We start from the raw sequence: 19398 nt of genomic DNA, 5'->3' as shown, positions 1-19398 counted from the left end.
ATTAAGTGGTACCTTAGCCATGTTCTTCCTGAATACCAGCCTCGTGAAGGGAATACATGCAGAAAATAAATGAAATACATAGAGATGGATTTTGATAAAAGGGGGAGTCAATTGAGTGGGTATGGGAATGTTCTGCTAGAGAGAAAAAAAAATAACTTATGGTTGACAGAAGAGATATGTTAGAGGAACTAAACAGCCTATGGTAAAGCATAAATGGTACTTTTATTAATATACTTTGTAATAAAACAGGGAATCCCTCCTCGCTTCACACCAAGCAAAATAAGTGTTGTAATATTTCTTTCTATAAAGACCGTACTCTATTCAGGCCAACAACGATTTTGTTAAAATATCTCCAGCTTTGTCTCTCGTATATACATCACATCCCGTATAAAACAAATTAGGAAAGAATTATATCTGAAAACGACAAAAGAATGAAGTTCAAACATAGATTGAACAAAAAGCGAGCACAATACCGCGTGTTTTTTTTGAAATACAACTACAATACCGAAGTAACGAAACAACCCGAAATTTTGATTGAAACTTTAACATCTCATTAGACACAAACCCAATTTTTCATCGAATAATCAGTCTGTTCTCTCCATCAGTTATTTTCCGTCGCCTATTCCGACCGTGTTTCATTTCGTAGTAAAAGTATATTACGAATTTGTCTATAACGTTCACAGTCGGAGAGCAGGGACTGTACAATAGCCACAGGAGCCATGGGTAGTTAGGGGTCGAATGCAGTACATCATTACATGGTCAAGTAGTGTGCATTTTGACCCATAAAGCCGGTGCACGGTTTCTATGTCGCGCGGACACTATGACCTGGAAGGAAAGTCGCGAAGCTGTATGACGGGGGTGACTCCGTGTCTGGCGGACACTATGTCGCGGTGACTGTGTCGCGCGAGGCGTCGTCCTCACATAACCTGGTCGTCGGCTGACCTTACCTTGTATATCGCGGTGACTGTCTTGCGCGAGGTGTCCGTTGACCTTATTACTCTAACTTCCGCTACTGCTTCAACATTGCGGACAGATGACCTTATGTTTCAACGTTCCTTTCAGCCGTGTGCCTTCTGTCTTGTGATCTTGCTATAATAATGAATTTTCAAGGAGGAGACATCATTCAGCATGGAGAATTCAACCGAGCTTCCATTACCGCCCTACCCCGAGCTCGATGTTTCATCGTACGAGGGATTGAATGAAGATTACCCTCCCCCACCTTCTTTTGTCAATGTCCCCGAGGCCTGTCGCATTATATCGTCATACCGGGCGACTGTGAAACTCAGAGTTGGCCAGCATCTCTTTACGAAGGAAAAGGACCACCAGGACAAAGTTCTGTGGAGATGCGAAGACAGAACCTGTGGTGCCAGGGTTCACACCGTCAATGGGGAAATAGTGAAGTGGCAAAACCCCATCCACAGACATCCTGCTGTCAATGTCCCCGAGGCCTGTCGCATTATATCGTCATACCGGGCGACTGTGAAACTCAGAGTTGGCCAGCATCTCTTTACGAAGGAAAAGGACCACCAGGACAAAGTTCTGTGGAGATGCGAAGACAGAACCTGTGGTGCCAGGGTTCACACCGTCAATGGGGAAATAGTGAAGTGGCAAAACCCCATCCACAGACATCCTGCTGTCCCTGGGAAGGCCGAGGTGGAGGAGATACTAGCAGCAATGAAGGAACGTGCTGCCGCAACAGCAGAGCCCATCTCACATATTGTCAACACATTTTACGCTAGAGTTGAAGTCGGCTGGGCTCATCTAATACCAACGGTAGACGCCATCAAGAGGACGCTGAGGCGAGTGCGGCAAAAGGCAGGTGTGTCTGATCTTCAGCCATTTCGGACAACGTTAAGCGGAGAGGCCTTTCTTCGTTATGAAGATGATGGGATGATGATCTTCGCAGCAGACTCTGATTTGAAATTTCTTGCCGAGTCTCGTCATTGGTTTGGTGATGGAACGTTTAAAGTGGCCCCTGTCGGATACAAGCAGCAGTACACACTCCATGCATACTTTGGTGGTATAACATATCCTTGCGTCTATGCATTGTTGCCTGGAAAGAATGAAGAGATATATAATAAAATGTTGTACGTGGTGTTGCAGCTAATACCCCCTGGCTTATCATGCAATCCAGTGACAATAATGACAGATTTTGAGAAGGCAGGAATGAACGCCTTCCAGAGGAATTTTCCGAGTGCAGAGGTTGCTGGATGTTATTTCCACCTGGGCCAGTCTGTCTGGAGACGCATTCAGAATCTTGGCCTCGCAGCGCGGTATAGAAATGATGCTGCCTTCGCCATCCGGGTCAGGAGGTTCTTGGCTCAGGCATTCGTTTCGCTGGCCGACGTCCACCACTACACGAGGATACTCCTTGCAGACGAAAATTCCAAGGATGATGAGCTTCTGGACGTCCGAAAATATTTCCAGGAAACCTATGTTGGCCAGCTGATTCATGGTGACATGGAAATTCCTGGGAAATTTCCATATCGGACTCGGAACACGTATCAACGAGTGAAGAATGATCTGCCCCGAACAAACAATGTGTTGGAAGGATGGCACAATGGGTTTGCCAGGATGCTGCCAGACCATCCTCGGCTGCCGCTGCTCGCTGCAAAATATCAAAAGGAGCAGCACAAATTGGCTCTGAATCGCGAGCACCGTGCAGCTGGCAGGAAGCATCCCTCGAGTCAGAAGATTTACCAGCTCGTAAATAAGAGGATCAAATCCCTTATTACAAAATTAGAAACTTATACCCTTGCAGATTTGCAATATCTGGATCAAATAGCCAAAGTAATGGTGATCCCCACTGAACAATAAAGGTATGCTCATCAAAAAATATATCATTAATACCTAAAGAAAAAGAAAGATATATGATCATGTATCATACCAGTGTTATTATGTATTCTATATACTAAATTATTTTTGCTGCACTTTCAACACCTTCCTAAATCTTATCTGTCAATAATGAACAGCGATGTACTGACATAAATGCCAACGTGGCTTCCCCGCGACATTTTATCCGCTTGCGAAACGGACGCCGTGTCACAGCGCGATGTGGCCACATTAGGTCCGCGACATAGTGTCCCAGCGACATAGTATCCTAGAACCCATATTGATACTCGACGAGGCCCCAACACGAAGCTTGGAGACTCCTGTGAAGTATGAACACAATGGTTCTCGTAAAACATGAAAAGGGTGATATCGGTGATTCAATAGGGCAGGGGAATGACTCATTTAGATGCAATAAACAATAAATAATGAAAAGGCCAATAAAACTATGCAGTTTCGAAATGTGTAGCCCGAAAGTATAGCTTATTTAGCTTATATATAATTCCGGCCCTGCTTACAAGGGGGAAAAGGCAGGACAGAGATTCAACATACTAGAGGTTGGAAAACTCACGATAATGAAAATCTGCATTCAAGTTATTTCCTTTTAGGTTCTTGCTATAAGTCTGAAAGGCATTTGGGATTAAGCCATTGAAATTACGTCTGGGAGTACCGCATATTGTTACCCACTGCTATATAAAATGCATGACTTTCTCTCTCTCTCTCTCTCTCTCTCTCTCTCTCTCTCTCTCTCTCTCTCTCTGTCTCTCTCTCTCTCTCTCTCTCTCTCTCTCTCTCTCTCTCTCTCTCTCTCTCTCTCTCTCTCTCTCTCTCTCTCTTTCTTGCTCTCCTTTTTTTTTTCTTTTTTTTTTTTTGTGTGTGTGTGTGTGTGTGTGTGTGTGTGTGTTTTGTGTTTGTGTTTGTGTCAATAAAAATTATCCTGTGACTCAAGTACAAAATTCATGACTCATGAATCATCATTTACAAACTAATATTCCCCCTATATTACAGGCTTTGGTGTCCGGTTTCCATCCCAGAACAACCTCATTACACATCATCCTAGGCCTGTGAAGTACCCAGGATGGCACCACAAGAAACTTCGGCCGGTGGGAGAGAGGAAGCTCCTCCTCGACGGCTGAAGATTAAGATCAACAATAGATATTATACGAGTGGGTATTCAAGGACCTTACATTTACGTTTTGGAGATTTTGACAGTTATGATAGATGTTTTGTTTTTGTCTCTTTTCTGATATTAGTTTTTAAGTCTTTCTTTGGAAATGTTACATATATGCAGTGAATGGTATAGTAGGAGAGCCAGAGCCTTTTCAGAATTTATACTGATAAGCATGTTAATCCATAAAGTTAAAGATATGTAACTTGCAGAATAGATAAAGCAAAAATATATCCATCTCAGTTGCAGTTAATATTCACATACACTATTACATCTATTTAGGTACTGTTCAATATATATAAAAGGCATGATTATAAACAACTTTGCATATCAGAAAAAAATGTAACAAAGAAAAAAAAAACACATTTGCAAAAGTATCAAGGAAAAGCAACAGAACTTATTTGTATTCTTTTTATCCCACTACCCAGTTGGATCAGAAGTTTCTAAGACGATGCCCCTAATAGACTTCTTGAGAGAGCAAGTAAAGCTGCCAGGAACGAAAGTCCTTTGCAGGGAAGGAGGCTGCGGTGTCTGTACAGTTGTGGCGACTGCACCTGATCCCGAGCATGAGGGAGCTTATAAGACCTTCAGCGTTAATGCAGTTAGTATACATTTGAGGACCTTTATTGCAACTTTGATTTCATTTCATTACTCATGTATATTTTTATTCTTTTACATTTTCAAGCTTGTTTTGTATGATTAAAGTATATGGCTATACTGGTTTATTGTCAAGTAAGATTATTTCAGTATTAAACAGCTTCTCTTTCATATAATTTTCATGTGCCATATTCATATCATACTCTGTCCTGTGTTATACATAATTATAACATACCACTTCCATATTATACTCTGTTCTGTGCTATACATAATTTTAACATACCATTAATATACACTGCCCTTTATTATACATGATTTTAACATGCCATTATCATATTATACTCTGTCCTGTGTTATATACAATATTGACATATCTTATTATACTAGTTGATGGTTTATGACTCCAGCTAGATCCAAAAATAAATAAATAAGTAAACAATATTAATGATAGCTTTCCACATTGTTCTTTCACTTTCATCAGTGTCAACTTTTGGTTTATACCTGCGCTGGTTGGTCCATTGAGACAGTGGAGTACCTAGGGAACCGCTATGATGGATATCACACGCTCCAAAAAGCTCTAACAGGCTTTTATGGAACTCAGTGTGGTTACTGTTCCCCAGGAATGATCATGACGATGTATGGGTAAGTATTTACAATAAGTTTTGAAAAGGAAAAGAAGATAAAAAATTTGGTTTGCTTACATGTTTTTTCTATCTTTTTTCTGAACTTATTCCTTACTTTTTTGATGAATCATAAGATTTATGTAAAGGGACAGACCTACTGTATATGATAGACTTGACAGTGTATATATAACAAGTATAACAGTATGTTTAACAAGGAACCACTGTTTCTTCAAATCTACAGCAGTATTAACATATTATCTTTCATATCCATATTTACAGTCATGAGCTCATTATTCCAGAAGTATGTATGCTGAATTATAGTTTATCTGTCTCATTTTTTGTAGTAAGCAACCTATCAGCTTTTGAATATCAACATTTGTTTATCATAATTCCGTAACTGTTTCTTTTCCCTGTTATTGTTGACAATACATCAGATGAATTTTAGCTTTCAATCAGTTTTTTACTTCTTCACTGACATGTAGTAAATTACATAGGTAAGATTCATATATATATATAAACCAATTTATGATGATTAGTGAATCTGTCTTGTCACTAGTATTAGTTCATCATATACTTTCAATTAATAAGTTGCTCTCACTTCACAGACAGTTGAAATCTTCAGGGTCGCTCACGGCAGCTCAAGTAGAGGAATCCTTGGACGGAAACCTCTGCCGTTGCACTGGCTATCGCCCCATTCTCGATGCCTTTAAATCCCTTGCTGAGGACGGAGACCAATGCTTGAAGGACAAACTTGTTGATATTGAGGTGTGTATGTGCTTTTTTTTCTCTTTCTGGTATTCTTTCATTCATTCTTTCTTATTCTTTTTCTTTCTTTCTCTTTATTTCTTGTTTTTCTTATATCTCATTACATGATTCAGAAAGGATTATTGGAAATGAAAAACTAACCTGCATATTTATTAGATCTGAAAAGATGAAAGTTAAGACTTTATTAATGAACAGTATAGTTTTAAATCTGATATTTTTCAAATGCAGTAAAATTCAGGAGATGAGCCAAAGAAATAAGATAGTTATTAGATAGCAAATTGGATCAGTGCAAGATTGCATGTACCACAAACTTTTAGGAGTCAGCAAGTGGGAAACGACAAATAAATTTTACAAAAACTTTGATGTGCAAAGGATAGTGAAAGGAGATAAATATTAAAAAGTAAGCTTTCATGCTTTTCAATTGCATGTTTGGAATGGGAAACACGAGTGAAAAACAAGTTAACAAGTATTTTATTTCTACAGGAAGCAAATAAAGCAAAGTGTCCCAAGACTGGCAATATCTGTAAGGGCAAGTGCGAATCTAGCAAAGAGGAAAATGAATCAAGTTGTAAAAATAAACATAAGGACCACAATGATGCCGACCCCATAGAAGAGGAGCTTGAATTTACAGATGGTGGAATCCAGTGGTACCGACCTCTCACCCTTGTGGTATGTGATGCATTGGTACTTGACATTATCAATTATACATTAAGTATGTCTAGGTAAATGTATAAGTTGTATTTTTACTCATTTTATGTACTTATTATTTCTTTATAAAGAGTATTTGTTATTTGTTATATAGTTTGAACACAATTTTTTTTTCTTCTTTTCTTTTCTCATATGGTAATTTTTAGGAAGAAATCGACAGAGGAAAAATGTGCATTTGACTTATATGATTATGAGTTTCAATTGATATGTAAAAGTATTAAATAATGCCTTGAGTATCACTGATGTTTCCCTTATTTTTTCTTTCCCTATCATTTTCAGGGAGTAAAGAATGCCTTGAAGAAAATCGGAAGTGATGAAAAGTATTGCATTGTCGTAGGGAACACTGGACAAGGTATATATTGCACTAGTACTATTTATATATTTTATTTTTACATTTATTACTCATTACATTTTTTAGAATGATTGCCATTGTTGATATTCATCTTTTTGACATTTTTTAATTCTTTATCATTATTGTTGTAGAGTAGTGTAAAGCTCAAATGAAAAATCTTTAAGAGCTTTAGTTGAATTAAAAGTAAATTCATGTGTCTTTTGTTTTAGTTGTTTCAGTAATCTGTGAAATTAACATACTATTAAGCTTTCAGAAATTGATATATTGCTTCTCCTGTGTTGAATGACAGGAATAATTACATAATGAAATTAATTAAGAAAAATGTTCCAGAACATTTCAAAACCTCCTTGGTATAACAAGACACAATAATTACATATATATTTATTAACTATCACAGGTGTCTACAAAGAGGATGGTCCCTATACAACGTACATCAGCACAAATGGAGTAAAGGCTCTCTATAATATCACAATTGGGGAGCCACTTGTCCTTGGAGCTAACGTTACCCTCAGTCGCGCAATTGAGGTGTTCCAACATGTTGCCAACACGTATCCTAACTACAGGTACTTGGATACCATCGTGCGACACTGGAAGCTTGTGGCAAATGTATCAGTGCGGAATGTAAGCCCTCTTTCGTATAGTTGTTTTTTTATTTGTTTATTTATTCATTCAGCAGTTGGTTTATTAGTTTCCGTGTTTGGTTATATTTTGCATAATTTTTCTGTTTACTTTTCCAATTTCTTTTTCTTCAATTTCAGTTTGATTGCTTGATGATAGATATTTGAATATGTTGTAGCTGTTTGAAAGGCTTGTTTCATCAATATCCATTGGTTGATATTATTTGTGTAACAAATTATTCATTAATTAAAGATGTATCTCAATTTCTACATTTAAAATTTCAATGATTTTTATTGTTCATTTTTTGCATAAAAGGCCTACAGGTAACTGATTCTTTTTTAACTGTATAAGAGGTATGAATGAGAATCAATATCTTCACAATCCAAGAAATGTATTTGACTGATTTCGAATGTATCTTTGTCAGAAACACTTACATCAGAGAAACTGCAGAGCATATATATATTAGACATGAGCTGATGAATCACCTGACAACTGAGGTTTTAATTGCTTTTCACAGACAGGAAGCTGGGCAGGCAACCTTATGCTGAAGCACAAGCACCCTGAATTTCCATCAGATATCTTCCTAACACTGCTAGCTGCTGATGCCCAGTTGACGCTGATTGATGCTGACACAAATGACACAACACAGGTGGATCTCGAGACTTTCCTGCAGACAGATATGTCGAAGCGTCTCATCACCTCCGTGATTTTACCACCTATGGCTCAGGGCACTGAGGTAATTAAGATTGAGGAAGTCACTCTTCATGAAGGGTATTAAAGAATTAAGGAAAAAAGTAACTGAAAGATGATGAAAGTTTTAAGTGATGGAAAGGGTTGAACTTACTATGATGTGATTTACATAAGGTTGTTGCATTTATCAATATTTTAACTATAATTTTTTGTAAGTGTATGTGAATAGCATGTATAGGTAAACTTCATATATTATATATACTAATGACTTGTATTGTATGTGGTGATCTTATAAGTTAAGTTTGTTTCTTCTTTGTTTGTAGCACAAACCTTTGATACATGTTGGTTCAGATGTTAGATTTAGCAATATTATATACATCCCTAAGAGGCCAGACAAAAGAAAATAAATAAAAGAGAACTTTGACAGTAACCTAATTTCATATAACAGTATTTGAATAAAAATAAAAGAGATTATTGACTGTAATCTAATTTGATATAACAGTATTTGTAAAACCAATTATGTATGCATGTGAAAAGACATGAAAAATTTAGTATGCACATAATTACAAGTTTGTTTGTTTTTTATTTCAGTTCCGTACATATAAGATCACTCCAAGAACTGTGAATGCACATGCATATGTTAATGCGTGTTTCAAAATAAAAGTAGATCCAGATGATGGGTTTAAGGTTACTGAGACTCCCACAATATTATATGGAGGAATACATCCCAATTTTGTGAGTTTTTAATTTTTATATAACCAGATTTTTTTTTCTTTTCTTTTCTTTTCTTCTTCTTCATCTTTTCTTTTTTTGACTGCTCTCAGAGCTTTTGAAATAAAATTTATTGACTTCAAGTATCATTCAGGAATTATATCACATAATGTTATTTGAGACTATTCTGAACGAGGTCCATTTATTAAAAAGGATTATGAATATTCCCAACCATAATTCTACAAATAACAATTTCAGATTCATGCAAAGCAGACTGAATCATTCTTGATGGGTCGCAGTTTAATGGAAGTCCCAGCCATTATAAAAGCTGCAAAAATCCTAGGTAAGGAGGTGAAGCCTGATGCCAAGCCACAGGACGCATCACCCCAATACAGGAGGTCGTTGGCTCAGAGCCTTTTGTATAAGGTATGTTGAAATTTTCTCTTCTTACTGGCTCTTATTCTTTTTTATCTGAATTCTCTTCAGTACCCTTCCAAAATTTGTTTAGAAACTAACCCACTTTATTGTAAATGCGAATTAGGCTGTTTCAGTTCTTGGCATAGTTGTGTTCAGTGCCATATATCAAGTAAATCATAAAACTATTCAAAATAGCCTCCCTCTATTTTCTCTCCACATTCCAATTAATGACATGAAAAAATTCCTTCAAGACAATCGTCTCAATTCTCGGCGACAAAGTAAGCAGTGAGATTACCAGTGCTGGGACTGTGCTGGAGAGACCCTTATCATCTGGCCAGCAAGAATTTGACATGAATAGGGATATGTGGCCCGTTGGGAAGGCCATACCTAAGGTGGAATCTGCCACTCAGATATCGGGTGAGTTGGTGACATGATTTTTGCCACACACATTGGTGGGTTGGTAATTTTAGGGCGGTTTGTTGCAGTGTATTGTGTTGTGATGCAGACTAAGAGTTTTTTCTTTTTTTCATATTCCTTCAGTTTTTAAAAATATATTTCTATTTTTCTTTCCTCTTTTTTGCAATATTCCTCTTCTCTTCATGTTATCACCACACTTTTAACCTGAAAGATTAATTGATATAGTATTATCAGTATTTCTTTCACATGCTAATACTATATTTGATAGTAAATTAATATAGCTATAGACAAAATAGAGCAAGGAATCAAACAGTAAAGAAATACATATCATTCAATACTTTCTCCTTTTGCATTTAGGAGAGGCTGTGTACCTCGACGACATTCCTACACTCCCCGGGGAACTGCATGGTGCCTTTGTGCAGACAAAATATGCAAAAGCCAAGTTGAAATCGACTGATGCATCTCCGGCATTGGTAAGTTTAGTTATTCTCTGCTCTTTTGAAATGATTCCAACTTGATAGAAGAAATATCATTGTCTTCAGAGGAAGTCATTGGAACTAATTAGAGCATCGGAAATGTTTCATGACTACCTCCTACTTTCATTTGATTCTCATAGGATTACTGTGATATATGTTTATTATTATCATTACTTTTATTACTATTGTTGTTTCATTGCATTTATTTTATTTTTATCTTAATATTTAGTAACCAGATTCTCAACAAATTGCAATTGGCTTCCTGCTTTCTTTCTTTTATTCAGATATCTAATATTCTCATTATTCTCATATGCCAATAAGAGGACTTTATTATCAATAGGGTTGAAGAAATAGAAAAGCTTTTAAAGGACTGAGGTATTTACTGCAAAGGTTTTTTCCCAATTTCAGGCAGTGCCCGGTGTTGTTGCTTACATCACTGCGAGGGATATTCCTGGAAGAAACACATTCTACTCAGGAGGAGGAACCGACCCTGTACGCGAATTATGAGATAAATTTTAGCAAATGAAAGACAGATCAAACTGTTGCTCTTAATGGCTACAGATGTTATGAAATATTTTTTTGTGAACAGCAGGATTTCAACTTCCAGTAGAAATTTGTGATTCTTTGCAAATGTTACCTTGATATAAGAAAGGTATATATATATATTGAGCAGACCAAACCTAAGTAGCTATTGACATCTAGAAGAGTTAGAATTTGGTAGAAAAAGAAACATCATTTTCAATTGCACTATTACAGGTTTTTGTGGAGGAGCAAGTGAATTATGCAGGCCAGGCAATAGGTCTTGTTGTAGCCAAGGATCGTGAAACTGCTGTCAGAGCGGCCAAACTCGTCACAGTTGAATATGAAGAAATTGAAAAGCCCACACTCACGATTGACGAAGCCGTGAAGCAAGGGCGAGAGGAATTGGCAGTCAATTTCATGACAGGGAAGCGTGAAGCACAAACATTGGGGGATATTGAGGGTGAGATATACAGTGGTCAATTGTTGGTTTTTGAGAAATATTCCTTTTTTCTTATAATTACTTTTTCTTTCTTTTCTTTTCTGTTTTTCTTGCACTCTTTGCCTTTTATTCTTTCAACCACTGACATTATATTTAATATGGCTATTCATATGACCAATTGTAAAAGAGTGTATACTGAAATTATGTAGGTTGTTAACAGTTACCCCAAAAATTATCCATACTTATAGAGGTATTTTAGCAAACAAAGTATATCTAATTTCCATGCTCTGTAAAATCATATCTTGTCTTACATGTTTGGGAAATTACCCCATCTTCCAAAAATCAAAAAGTGAGAATAGTGTAGCCATAAATAACAACAGGTACCTCTCTGAATTCCCACCAGAGGGCTTTAAGAAAGCTAAGAACACGTTGAAAGGGGAGCTGCATCAGGGAAGTCAGTTCCACCTGACTATGGAGGCCATTGCTGCCCGCGTCGTCCCAATAGAAGATGGGTATGACGTGTTTAGCACAACACAGTGGCCAACACAGACCCAGTCAACAGTGGCAGAGGTGTTGGATATCCCTGCACATAGGTATGGTCTTTGTATCCATATTTCCTTGGAAAGAGATAGTGTGTATTATTTGCATTTTTTATGTAAATTTTTGTAACATGTATGTATGGTAATAGGTAATCTTTGTAATTCATGTGTGTGTGTGTTTGTGGATGGTTGTGTGGGTGTTTACTTACATACATAAACCGTACTAATAAGGTCAGATATACACCATGTGCTTATCTGTAGATACTTCTTGTGTGTTTGCAAATTATGTTCATTATTTTATTTTATTTCAACAGCATAAATGTATCAGTAAGACGCATTGGTGGTGGATATGGTGGCAAAATTACCCGACAGCATGTCGTGTCTTCAGCGGCAGCTGTAGCATCACGGAAGCTAAGATGTCCTGTGAGGATTGTTGTTGACCTCAATACACACATGAGTCTTGTGGGATGGCGAGAACCCTATCTCTCAAAGTACGAGGTAAGATTTTGTGAAGGATATAGGGTGGGTCCTCTGGTTCTCCACTCATTGAAAGATTAGTCTTTTAACTGTATCATCTGGAGGATCATTGTGTATATGGTAGGAAGTGTGTTTTGTTCAGTCTTCAGTTAAGGTAATTTTCCATTTTTATCACTAATGTGATTTAATTAATGTTACTTTGGTCACAGGTTGGTTTTGATGACGAAGGCAAGTTCCAGGCTCTCAAGGTGGAAATGTACTCAGATGCAGGCCATGTGCCCAATGAGTCCTCGGTAGGATTCCTTGGAGGTCCTGTCCAGAACGGCTACCATATCCCCAGTCTGCTCTTCAGGCCAGTTATTGTTCGTACTGATACAGCCGCCAACACCTGGTGTCGAACCCCAGGTAAGTAGGAGCTTGGTTGTGGTTTCACTGAGTTGCTTTTGCTGTTTTGATGTTTTGTGGAGTCCGTTTGGAACTGTATACAAATTATTTTTGTTAGGAGTTTTAAACGTAAATGAATTATACATGTCAGATGTTGTTTTGAAATTTCATGAATTCCAAGGTTCTGTGAATGAAATAGTGATAGGTGTAACTGATTGTAAGCTATTAATTCTGTGTGGGCAGAGATAGAGTAGTAGATACTGGATATGTGATGAAGTTTAGTATTTTCATATTCAGAGCTCCTAGGAAATAATTTATTGATTAGTTCTAATATCTTTGTTAGATTTTTAATTCCCAGTATACTTTAGACTAAAATCTATTTCATATATACACAATTATTCCTGTCTCCAGACTAAGAATCTAATCATCTCAAGCCCTTTAAATAACCCACCAACCCCATTACCTGCAGGTACTGTTGAGGCCCTGGCAACCATTGAGAACATAATAGAGCACATTGCCAACTTTCTTAAAAAGGACCCTCTAGAAGTGCGTCTTCTGAATATGGTCGAGCCTGAAGTGCCACGCCTCATGGCACCCCCTCTTGAGAAGAATGTGATCAAGGATGACATAATTCCATTACTCAAGCAGAAGGCCATGTATGAACAGAGGAAGGAAGAGGTGGAAGCCTTCAATAAGGTGATTTGAGTTTCCATTTTATGTTAATTGTTGTCAAAATTAGTTTTATTTTTTTCTAAATGTTAAGATTGGCTTTTTCTTTTGCTTTTTTTCCAAATGATTGTGGAATTTGTGATAAATCAGAAGAATGTCAGGAAAGACAATAAGTACAATTACATGTTACCATGTCATCCACCCTTTTGTATGAAGACAGCCATTTGGTCCAGTGAAATTATCTTGTAGAGCATCAATATATTGCTGGAATACTTCTGCCTTCAGCTGAAACATTCACTCCACAGGCAAATCGCTGGAAGAAGAGAGGCCTGTCCGTTGTGCCCCTTTGGTATGGTTACAACTACCCTTCCATGTTTCGGTATGGAATCCAGGTCTCCATCTATGAGCATGATGGTACAGTAGCAGTGACTCATGGTGGTATTGAGATGGGACAAGGTATCAATACCAAGGTGTGTTTTGTGGGATTTGTTAAATTTTAAGATCTATGAATCACTTCTATTGTTCACAAAGAGAAGATTCTTATAATATCAGTAAGATATTTAGTTCTTCATTTCATCATTAGTGGATGAACATAGTGTATTATGTATAATTATGAAGTATAAGACAAAGAAAGGTATACAAGAGAACTAAAAGAAAATTTTCATATCTGAATGAATATCAGTGATTTTTGATTGATTATACATACTGCTTATTCTTAATTATTTATTTGTCAGGTGGCTCAAGTAGCGGCACACGCTTTGGGCATTCCTATTGAAAAGGTAATCATCAAGGCTTCCGATACAACTGTTGGTGCGAATTCTACTGTAACAGGAGGATCATTTGGAACAGACATTTGCTGCCATGTGAGTTACGGAGTTATCTATCCTCTCTTTTTTTCCTGAGTTTTCTATCCTTCTCTCTTTTTTGAGTTGAGTTCAGGAATGTCAGATAAAAAGAAGTATACGTACATGATATATTTCATCATATTTTTTGCTATTTCTTTATTTTCAACTTCCTTGCTCTTGAAAGTGAACCAAAATAATTTCATGCTTCTATATAAAAAATGAGTGAGATTATATCTCATTTTTTTTCTCAGGGCACAAAGGTAGCCTGTGAAGCTCTCCGTGAGAGGATAGACACAATCAAAGGCGAGGAGTTGAAGAAAGACTCAGAGAAAGAGATGTCATGGGAGCAGCTCATCAAGATATGTCACCTTAGGGATGTGGACTTATGTGAACGCTATTGGTATGATGGTATTGTGTTATGTTATAGGGTACAAGTTTCTGTTTTATTTTGTGGGTCTGAATTGTGTATCATGTTATGATTCCATTTGAGTTATAGCAGAATGATGCACTATACACAAGATAAGTTAATTTGAGGATGATAGCTTTTTCAAGTTTATTGATTATGCAGAAAGTAGGTTTTTCTTGTATTTGATCAGCACTAGAGTGTTGTTACAATCCAGTATTGAATTCTTAGTTACAGGCTATATTATATTTGATTTGCTTGTCAGTTAGTTTGTGGCAATGGGTAATTTTGTTTCAGTCACATTTATGCAGCGATTCTTATATCATATGGAGTTTTCTTTTGCTTTTATTTATGCTTCTAATTTGTGTTAGGAAGTATGTAAGAAGCTGGTAAGATTCAATAAAAGTCATTGAATATTTCTTTGTAGTAATGACTTATATGGATTAAATTCTCATTGAAGTCACAGCAAAGTTGGAAGTATAAGATATTACTATAATCTGGTTCATCAGTCTCTTTAGAACACTGAATGGAAAGATTGTTAGAATTGATATTATTAGGTATAGAGGAATAGTAAAAGGAACAATAAAGCATTTTACATGAAGTGAAGTTATCAAGCTAAATCTGTAAACAAATTTCAGAAAACTAATTTTTTAATAACTCTCATGATTAATACGTGGCATAGATTTAACTAACCTTTTGTGTTTTTGAAAAAAAAAAAAAAAGGACTGCCGGAAAGGAACATCCTCAGCGCTATGACATATGGGCTGCCTGTTGCCTCGAAGTCGAAATTGACGTCCTCACTGGACAGTATTTGGTTAGTTTATGGTTTTGCTTTTTGTATATTTGGTTATGTTTTAGTTGAAAGTTTAGTATGTAATATGAAATTTCTTTTATTACAGCAGGTGTTTCATGTAATTAGCTGTATTTGCATTTGATTTTTGATTAATTGTAATATCAAAATATGAATATAGTTTTTGTTTTTTCTATTTTGAAGCACTTATAGATATTTAAACTAAAATTTCTATTATATCAATGTATTTTTAAGATTTCATACCTTTTGTATATATGAATTATATGTGTTATGGCAGTTCTCCATCCTAATGCAAATGGTTCTCGAACAGCTCCGTCGTGCAGATATCGTTGAGGACTGTGGGAAAAGCATGAACCCTTTCGTTGACATCGGACAAGTGGAGGGAGCCTTTATCATGGGTGTTGGTCTCTACACGTCTGAGCTGGTGAAGTTCGACGTGGAAACGGGAGTAAAGCTCTCTAATGGAACGTGGGTATGTGTCTGTTCTTTCTCCATGCGATTCTGTGCTTCGTTATAGCTTGATATGTTCAGAAAAGGAGCAGAACATGGCCACAGCAAGGGAGGGAGTGCTAGTTTGGTGTCCTTTTAATTTTTTTAACTATTATATCTTTTTTCTTACCTTTCTTTATAAGTTAACTCACTTCCAGTTCGTGAAGTTCATTGTGGTAATAGGACTAAGACATTCTTATCAGGGCAATGGTACTGCAGAGTGGAAGAAGAAGAAAAAGGATATGGAAATGATGGCATAAGGAAAAAATAAATAAAAAAATTCATTATCCTAATAGCTTATTTTCTGTATAATCCATTTTCAGCGGTAGGTAATAAAGTGAGGTATGGTTGGAAAAATGAATGGAATGCAATTACAAAGAAAAGGGATACATTGATTTTTGTTCTTTTTCAAACTTTTTTTAAGGGTACTGGTGGGTTAAAAGAAATATTACAATAAAAAGAGAACTGCTAATGTCTGTTTCAAGTTTCCTTACCCCTTTCTTTGGGAATATGGATGAAACATGACAAGTAGTCATAATGATTGTTGAAATGCTAAATGTATTTGAGTTCCTTTTTTTCACAATATTTTTGTTTTGCTGATAGACACAGGTGTGGGTATGTCAGAGCCTTTTTTTTATTGTCTGTGTTTTTTTAGATTTCAAGGATGAAGCAGGTTGTTCATTTAAATAATAGTCTATGATCTTCATCATTAAAGATATATGGATTTTTTATTGTGTTATTTACAGGAATACAAACCACCAACAGCGCTGGATATTCCTGTTGACATGAGGGTGACTCTCCTGCCTAATGCGTCGAACCCTTATGGCGTCTTGAACTCCAAAGGTATGAGGATGTGGAACTTTTACTTCTTTCCTGAGAAGAATTTTGGGATACCAAGTTTAGAAGTTATATAGTAATGAATGTCATTGAATTGATTGCAACCTCATTTGGATAAATGCTCTTATTCCATACTAGATTAACTCCTCAAATTTTTTCTCTTTGCTATTGTTTTCTCTATTCTTTGTATTGTTTTCTCTCTTCTTTGTCTTTTTCCTGCTTTCTCTTCCTAGCTTTCTTTATCTTTATTTGCTTCCTCACTTTTGTCTTCCACACTCACTTGCCATTATCTTTGCTTCATTTACTTCACTGTCCTTTCTCACCTCCCTTACCTACTGTCAATTTATGCATTCTCCACCTTCACATTGTCTTGATCTTGCAGCCACCGGTGAGCCAGCTCTCTGCTTCTCATATGTGGTAGTCACTGCCCTCCGCCATGCCATTGCAGCTTTCAGAGCAGAGAATGGAAACGAAGACTGGTTTGAAATGCGTAAGTTTTTACTCATTTTTTGTTAGTTAGGGACTAATCTGTATACTGTGATGAATGATATACTGTGATTGGAGGAATGATTTCTTGCTTTTTTAATATGAATGAAGATTGTGATGTATAAAAGGCATACTTTAAGTCTGACAGGGTAAACAGGTAGTAGTAACTGCCAAGTAAATGTTTCCTGACAATTCAGTAGAAAAAATACATTCATCACTGTCATATCCAGTGCCTTCTCTCAAAGCCTTTCTCCCTCCCGACCTCAGACACACCGCTGACAGTGGAAAAGGTCCAACAGCTGTGCGGCGTTCGACCAGAGCAGTTCCGGCTCTCCAAGCGCGATGGGGAGACCTGTCCTGAAGACTTCCAGATGATTGACAAAGATGAGGTTCCAGCTGTAGCGGAAAGTGATGAGGGCAGCGCATCTTGTTCCATGAATTGAGGAGGATCGGAAAAGGAAAAGGAAGGGAGAACAGAGAGGGAGGTGGTTGTGAAGAATCAACTTTCCTTTGATTTTTGTCCTCTGTTGTTATTCAAGGTTGTTGTAGTTAGTGTTACTGAATATTATTATAATGTCGATGTTAATTTACTGAATATTATTATAATGTCGATGTTAATTTACACAATCGTGTTGGATATATGTCTTAGAATTAGATTAATAATAATAATATTAATAATATTTATATATATATATATATATATATATATATATATATATATATATATATATATATATATATATATATATATATATATAAATAATATATATATATATATGTAAAACTTTTTTGTGATTAAGGTATTTAAAAAGGGCCTTACTCCAGATTGTAGCATAGAATGTATTAAGAATGATGTTTTGATGCAGTTTAGCAGAAAGATATAATACAAAAAGGAAGTAAATAATTTCTTACACACCATCAGAATTTTTTCACCAAGAATGTGCAGTCATTGTTGTGAGAAGTAATAAAGGAAATTGAGTTATTATCCAACATCAGAATGTCGAAGGAAGGATTGTGCAAAAGATGAAATATAGAAATCATATTGATTATATCTACATTTGTTGTATGTTGCATTACAGTTTTAAGTTGTATTTTATTCCTTTGCATTTAAGAAATTAAGTTAAAGAGGAGGAATTAAATCATATGCATTGCTCTTTGAGGTAGAAGATTATATGATTTTAGATATAATTAGTGAAGACATTGAAATACCTGAAATGTATTTATCAATAATCTTAGCTGCATATGAGATTATATATTTCTAATTTACTCATTTGGTGTTTTACTTACCGTTAACTGTTTGAAAGTACAGAGACTGACACTATTGTAAACTGAAGGTCATGTCGTGTCATTTACTCTAATCCAACTATGAGTAAATGATTATCTGAATCAAAAAATGAAAATCTGAATAATGAGACTGATACTGTTGTAATCTGAAGGTCATGTCATCTCAACTGTAATCTAAGTATTGGTGAATTATAAGTTGGAATGAGAAGGAACTGGCTCTGTAAGGCTTATTCTCCTTAAATAAGGGCTGAGGCATGAAAAGCCTAAGAACTGATGTGGCAACTGCGTTCCCTCCCTGCTCACTGGACTTTTCTGGACTATTGCTCCAGATGTAAAAGACCGTGATCAGAAGAAGTGTGAAGTCCCTCTTGTGCTGAGGAAGAGGCTGCTCCACCTCTACAGAAGTCTTCTGATGTCATACCCTTGCCAGGTTTTCTGATCTCTAGGAATGACCAGAAACAGTGGGACTCATTTATATTTGAGATATTTGATGTAGCTTTTTCTGTGGGAGCGGGAAGGTTGAGGCATATTCCCTCTGAGGAAGAAGTACTTGGTCCCCTGACGTGAACGCTAGGGTGACGACAAAAGTCTGGTCTCCTCTATAGCAACCTTTGTAATACGCAGGACTTGTCTTGGGAAAGAGACTTATAGAAGCGCATCTATATGAAGTGCACCTGGGACCATTTGATTGTCTCTCCCTAGCGTGGAGGCCTCCATTTAGTGGGAGAAGGGATGGCTGTGCTGTCTCCCCTCGTACTTCAGATGGAGAAAGGTAACTGAGGGAAATCCAGCCAGGATTACTTGCTAGCAAATGCAACACTTGCTATGTATACATACATACA

At 36.6% G+C, this 19398-nt stretch overlaps 1 protein-coding gene across 2 annotated transcripts in view; it reads left to right on the top strand.

The window, feature by feature from the left end:
- LOC113816325 (uncharacterized) overlaps positions 1 to 18542 on the top strand; it is a 26540-nt gene extending 7998 nt beyond the window's left edge. The window contains exons 1-27 of one of the 2 annotated variants that reach the window (XM_070122208.1): positions 3022 to 3159; positions 3838 to 3995; positions 4426 to 4598; positions 5076 to 5236; positions 5823 to 5982; positions 6466 to 6651; positions 6970 to 7042; positions 7440 to 7663; positions 8178 to 8396; positions 8942 to 9085; positions 9320 to 9487; positions 9730 to 9895; positions 10253 to 10368; positions 10780 to 10863; positions 11128 to 11353; positions 11736 to 11925; positions 12186 to 12369; positions 12558 to 12753; positions 13202 to 13428; positions 13707 to 13871; positions 14136 to 14264; positions 14498 to 14646; positions 15373 to 15463; positions 15771 to 15932; positions 16696 to 16792; positions 17169 to 17276; positions 17540 to 18542. In XM_070122208.1, coding sequence (XP_069978309.1) covers positions 3908 to 3995; positions 4426 to 4598; positions 5076 to 5236; positions 5823 to 5982; positions 6466 to 6651; positions 6970 to 7042; positions 7440 to 7663; positions 8178 to 8396; positions 8942 to 9085; positions 9320 to 9487; positions 9730 to 9895; positions 10253 to 10368; positions 10780 to 10863; positions 11128 to 11353; positions 11736 to 11925; positions 12186 to 12369; positions 12558 to 12753; positions 13202 to 13428; positions 13707 to 13871; positions 14136 to 14264; positions 14498 to 14646; positions 15373 to 15463; positions 15771 to 15932; positions 16696 to 16792; positions 17169 to 17276; positions 17540 to 17715 — 4062 coding nt within the window. In that variant the 5' untranslated portion in view covers positions 3022 to 3159; positions 3838 to 3907 and the 3' untranslated portion in view covers positions 17716 to 18542. Of the gene's footprint in view, positions 1 to 3021; positions 3160 to 3837; positions 3996 to 4425; positions 4599 to 5075; positions 5237 to 5822; positions 5983 to 6465; positions 6652 to 6969; positions 7043 to 7439; positions 7664 to 8177; positions 8397 to 8941; positions 9086 to 9319; positions 9488 to 9729; positions 9896 to 10252; positions 10369 to 10779; positions 10864 to 11127; positions 11354 to 11735; positions 11926 to 12185; positions 12370 to 12557; positions 12754 to 13201; positions 13429 to 13706; positions 13872 to 14135; positions 14265 to 14497; positions 14647 to 15372; positions 15464 to 15770; positions 15933 to 16695; positions 16793 to 17168; positions 17277 to 17539 lie in introns of those variants that run through there. The other variant, XM_070122209.1, reaches the window with a different exon arrangement.
- Positions 18543 to 19398: the final 856 nt, after the last annotated feature.

This window comes from Penaeus vannamei, chromosome 5, assembly GCF_042767895.1.
Source record: "Penaeus vannamei isolate JL-2024 chromosome 5, ASM4276789v1, whole genome shotgun sequence".
Classification (NCBI taxonomy): Eukaryota; Metazoa; Arthropoda; class Malacostraca; order Decapoda; family Penaeidae; genus Penaeus; species Penaeus vannamei.
The sequence above is the reverse complement of the archived record's forward strand: the minus strand, read 5'-3'. Positions and strand labels throughout refer to the sequence as shown.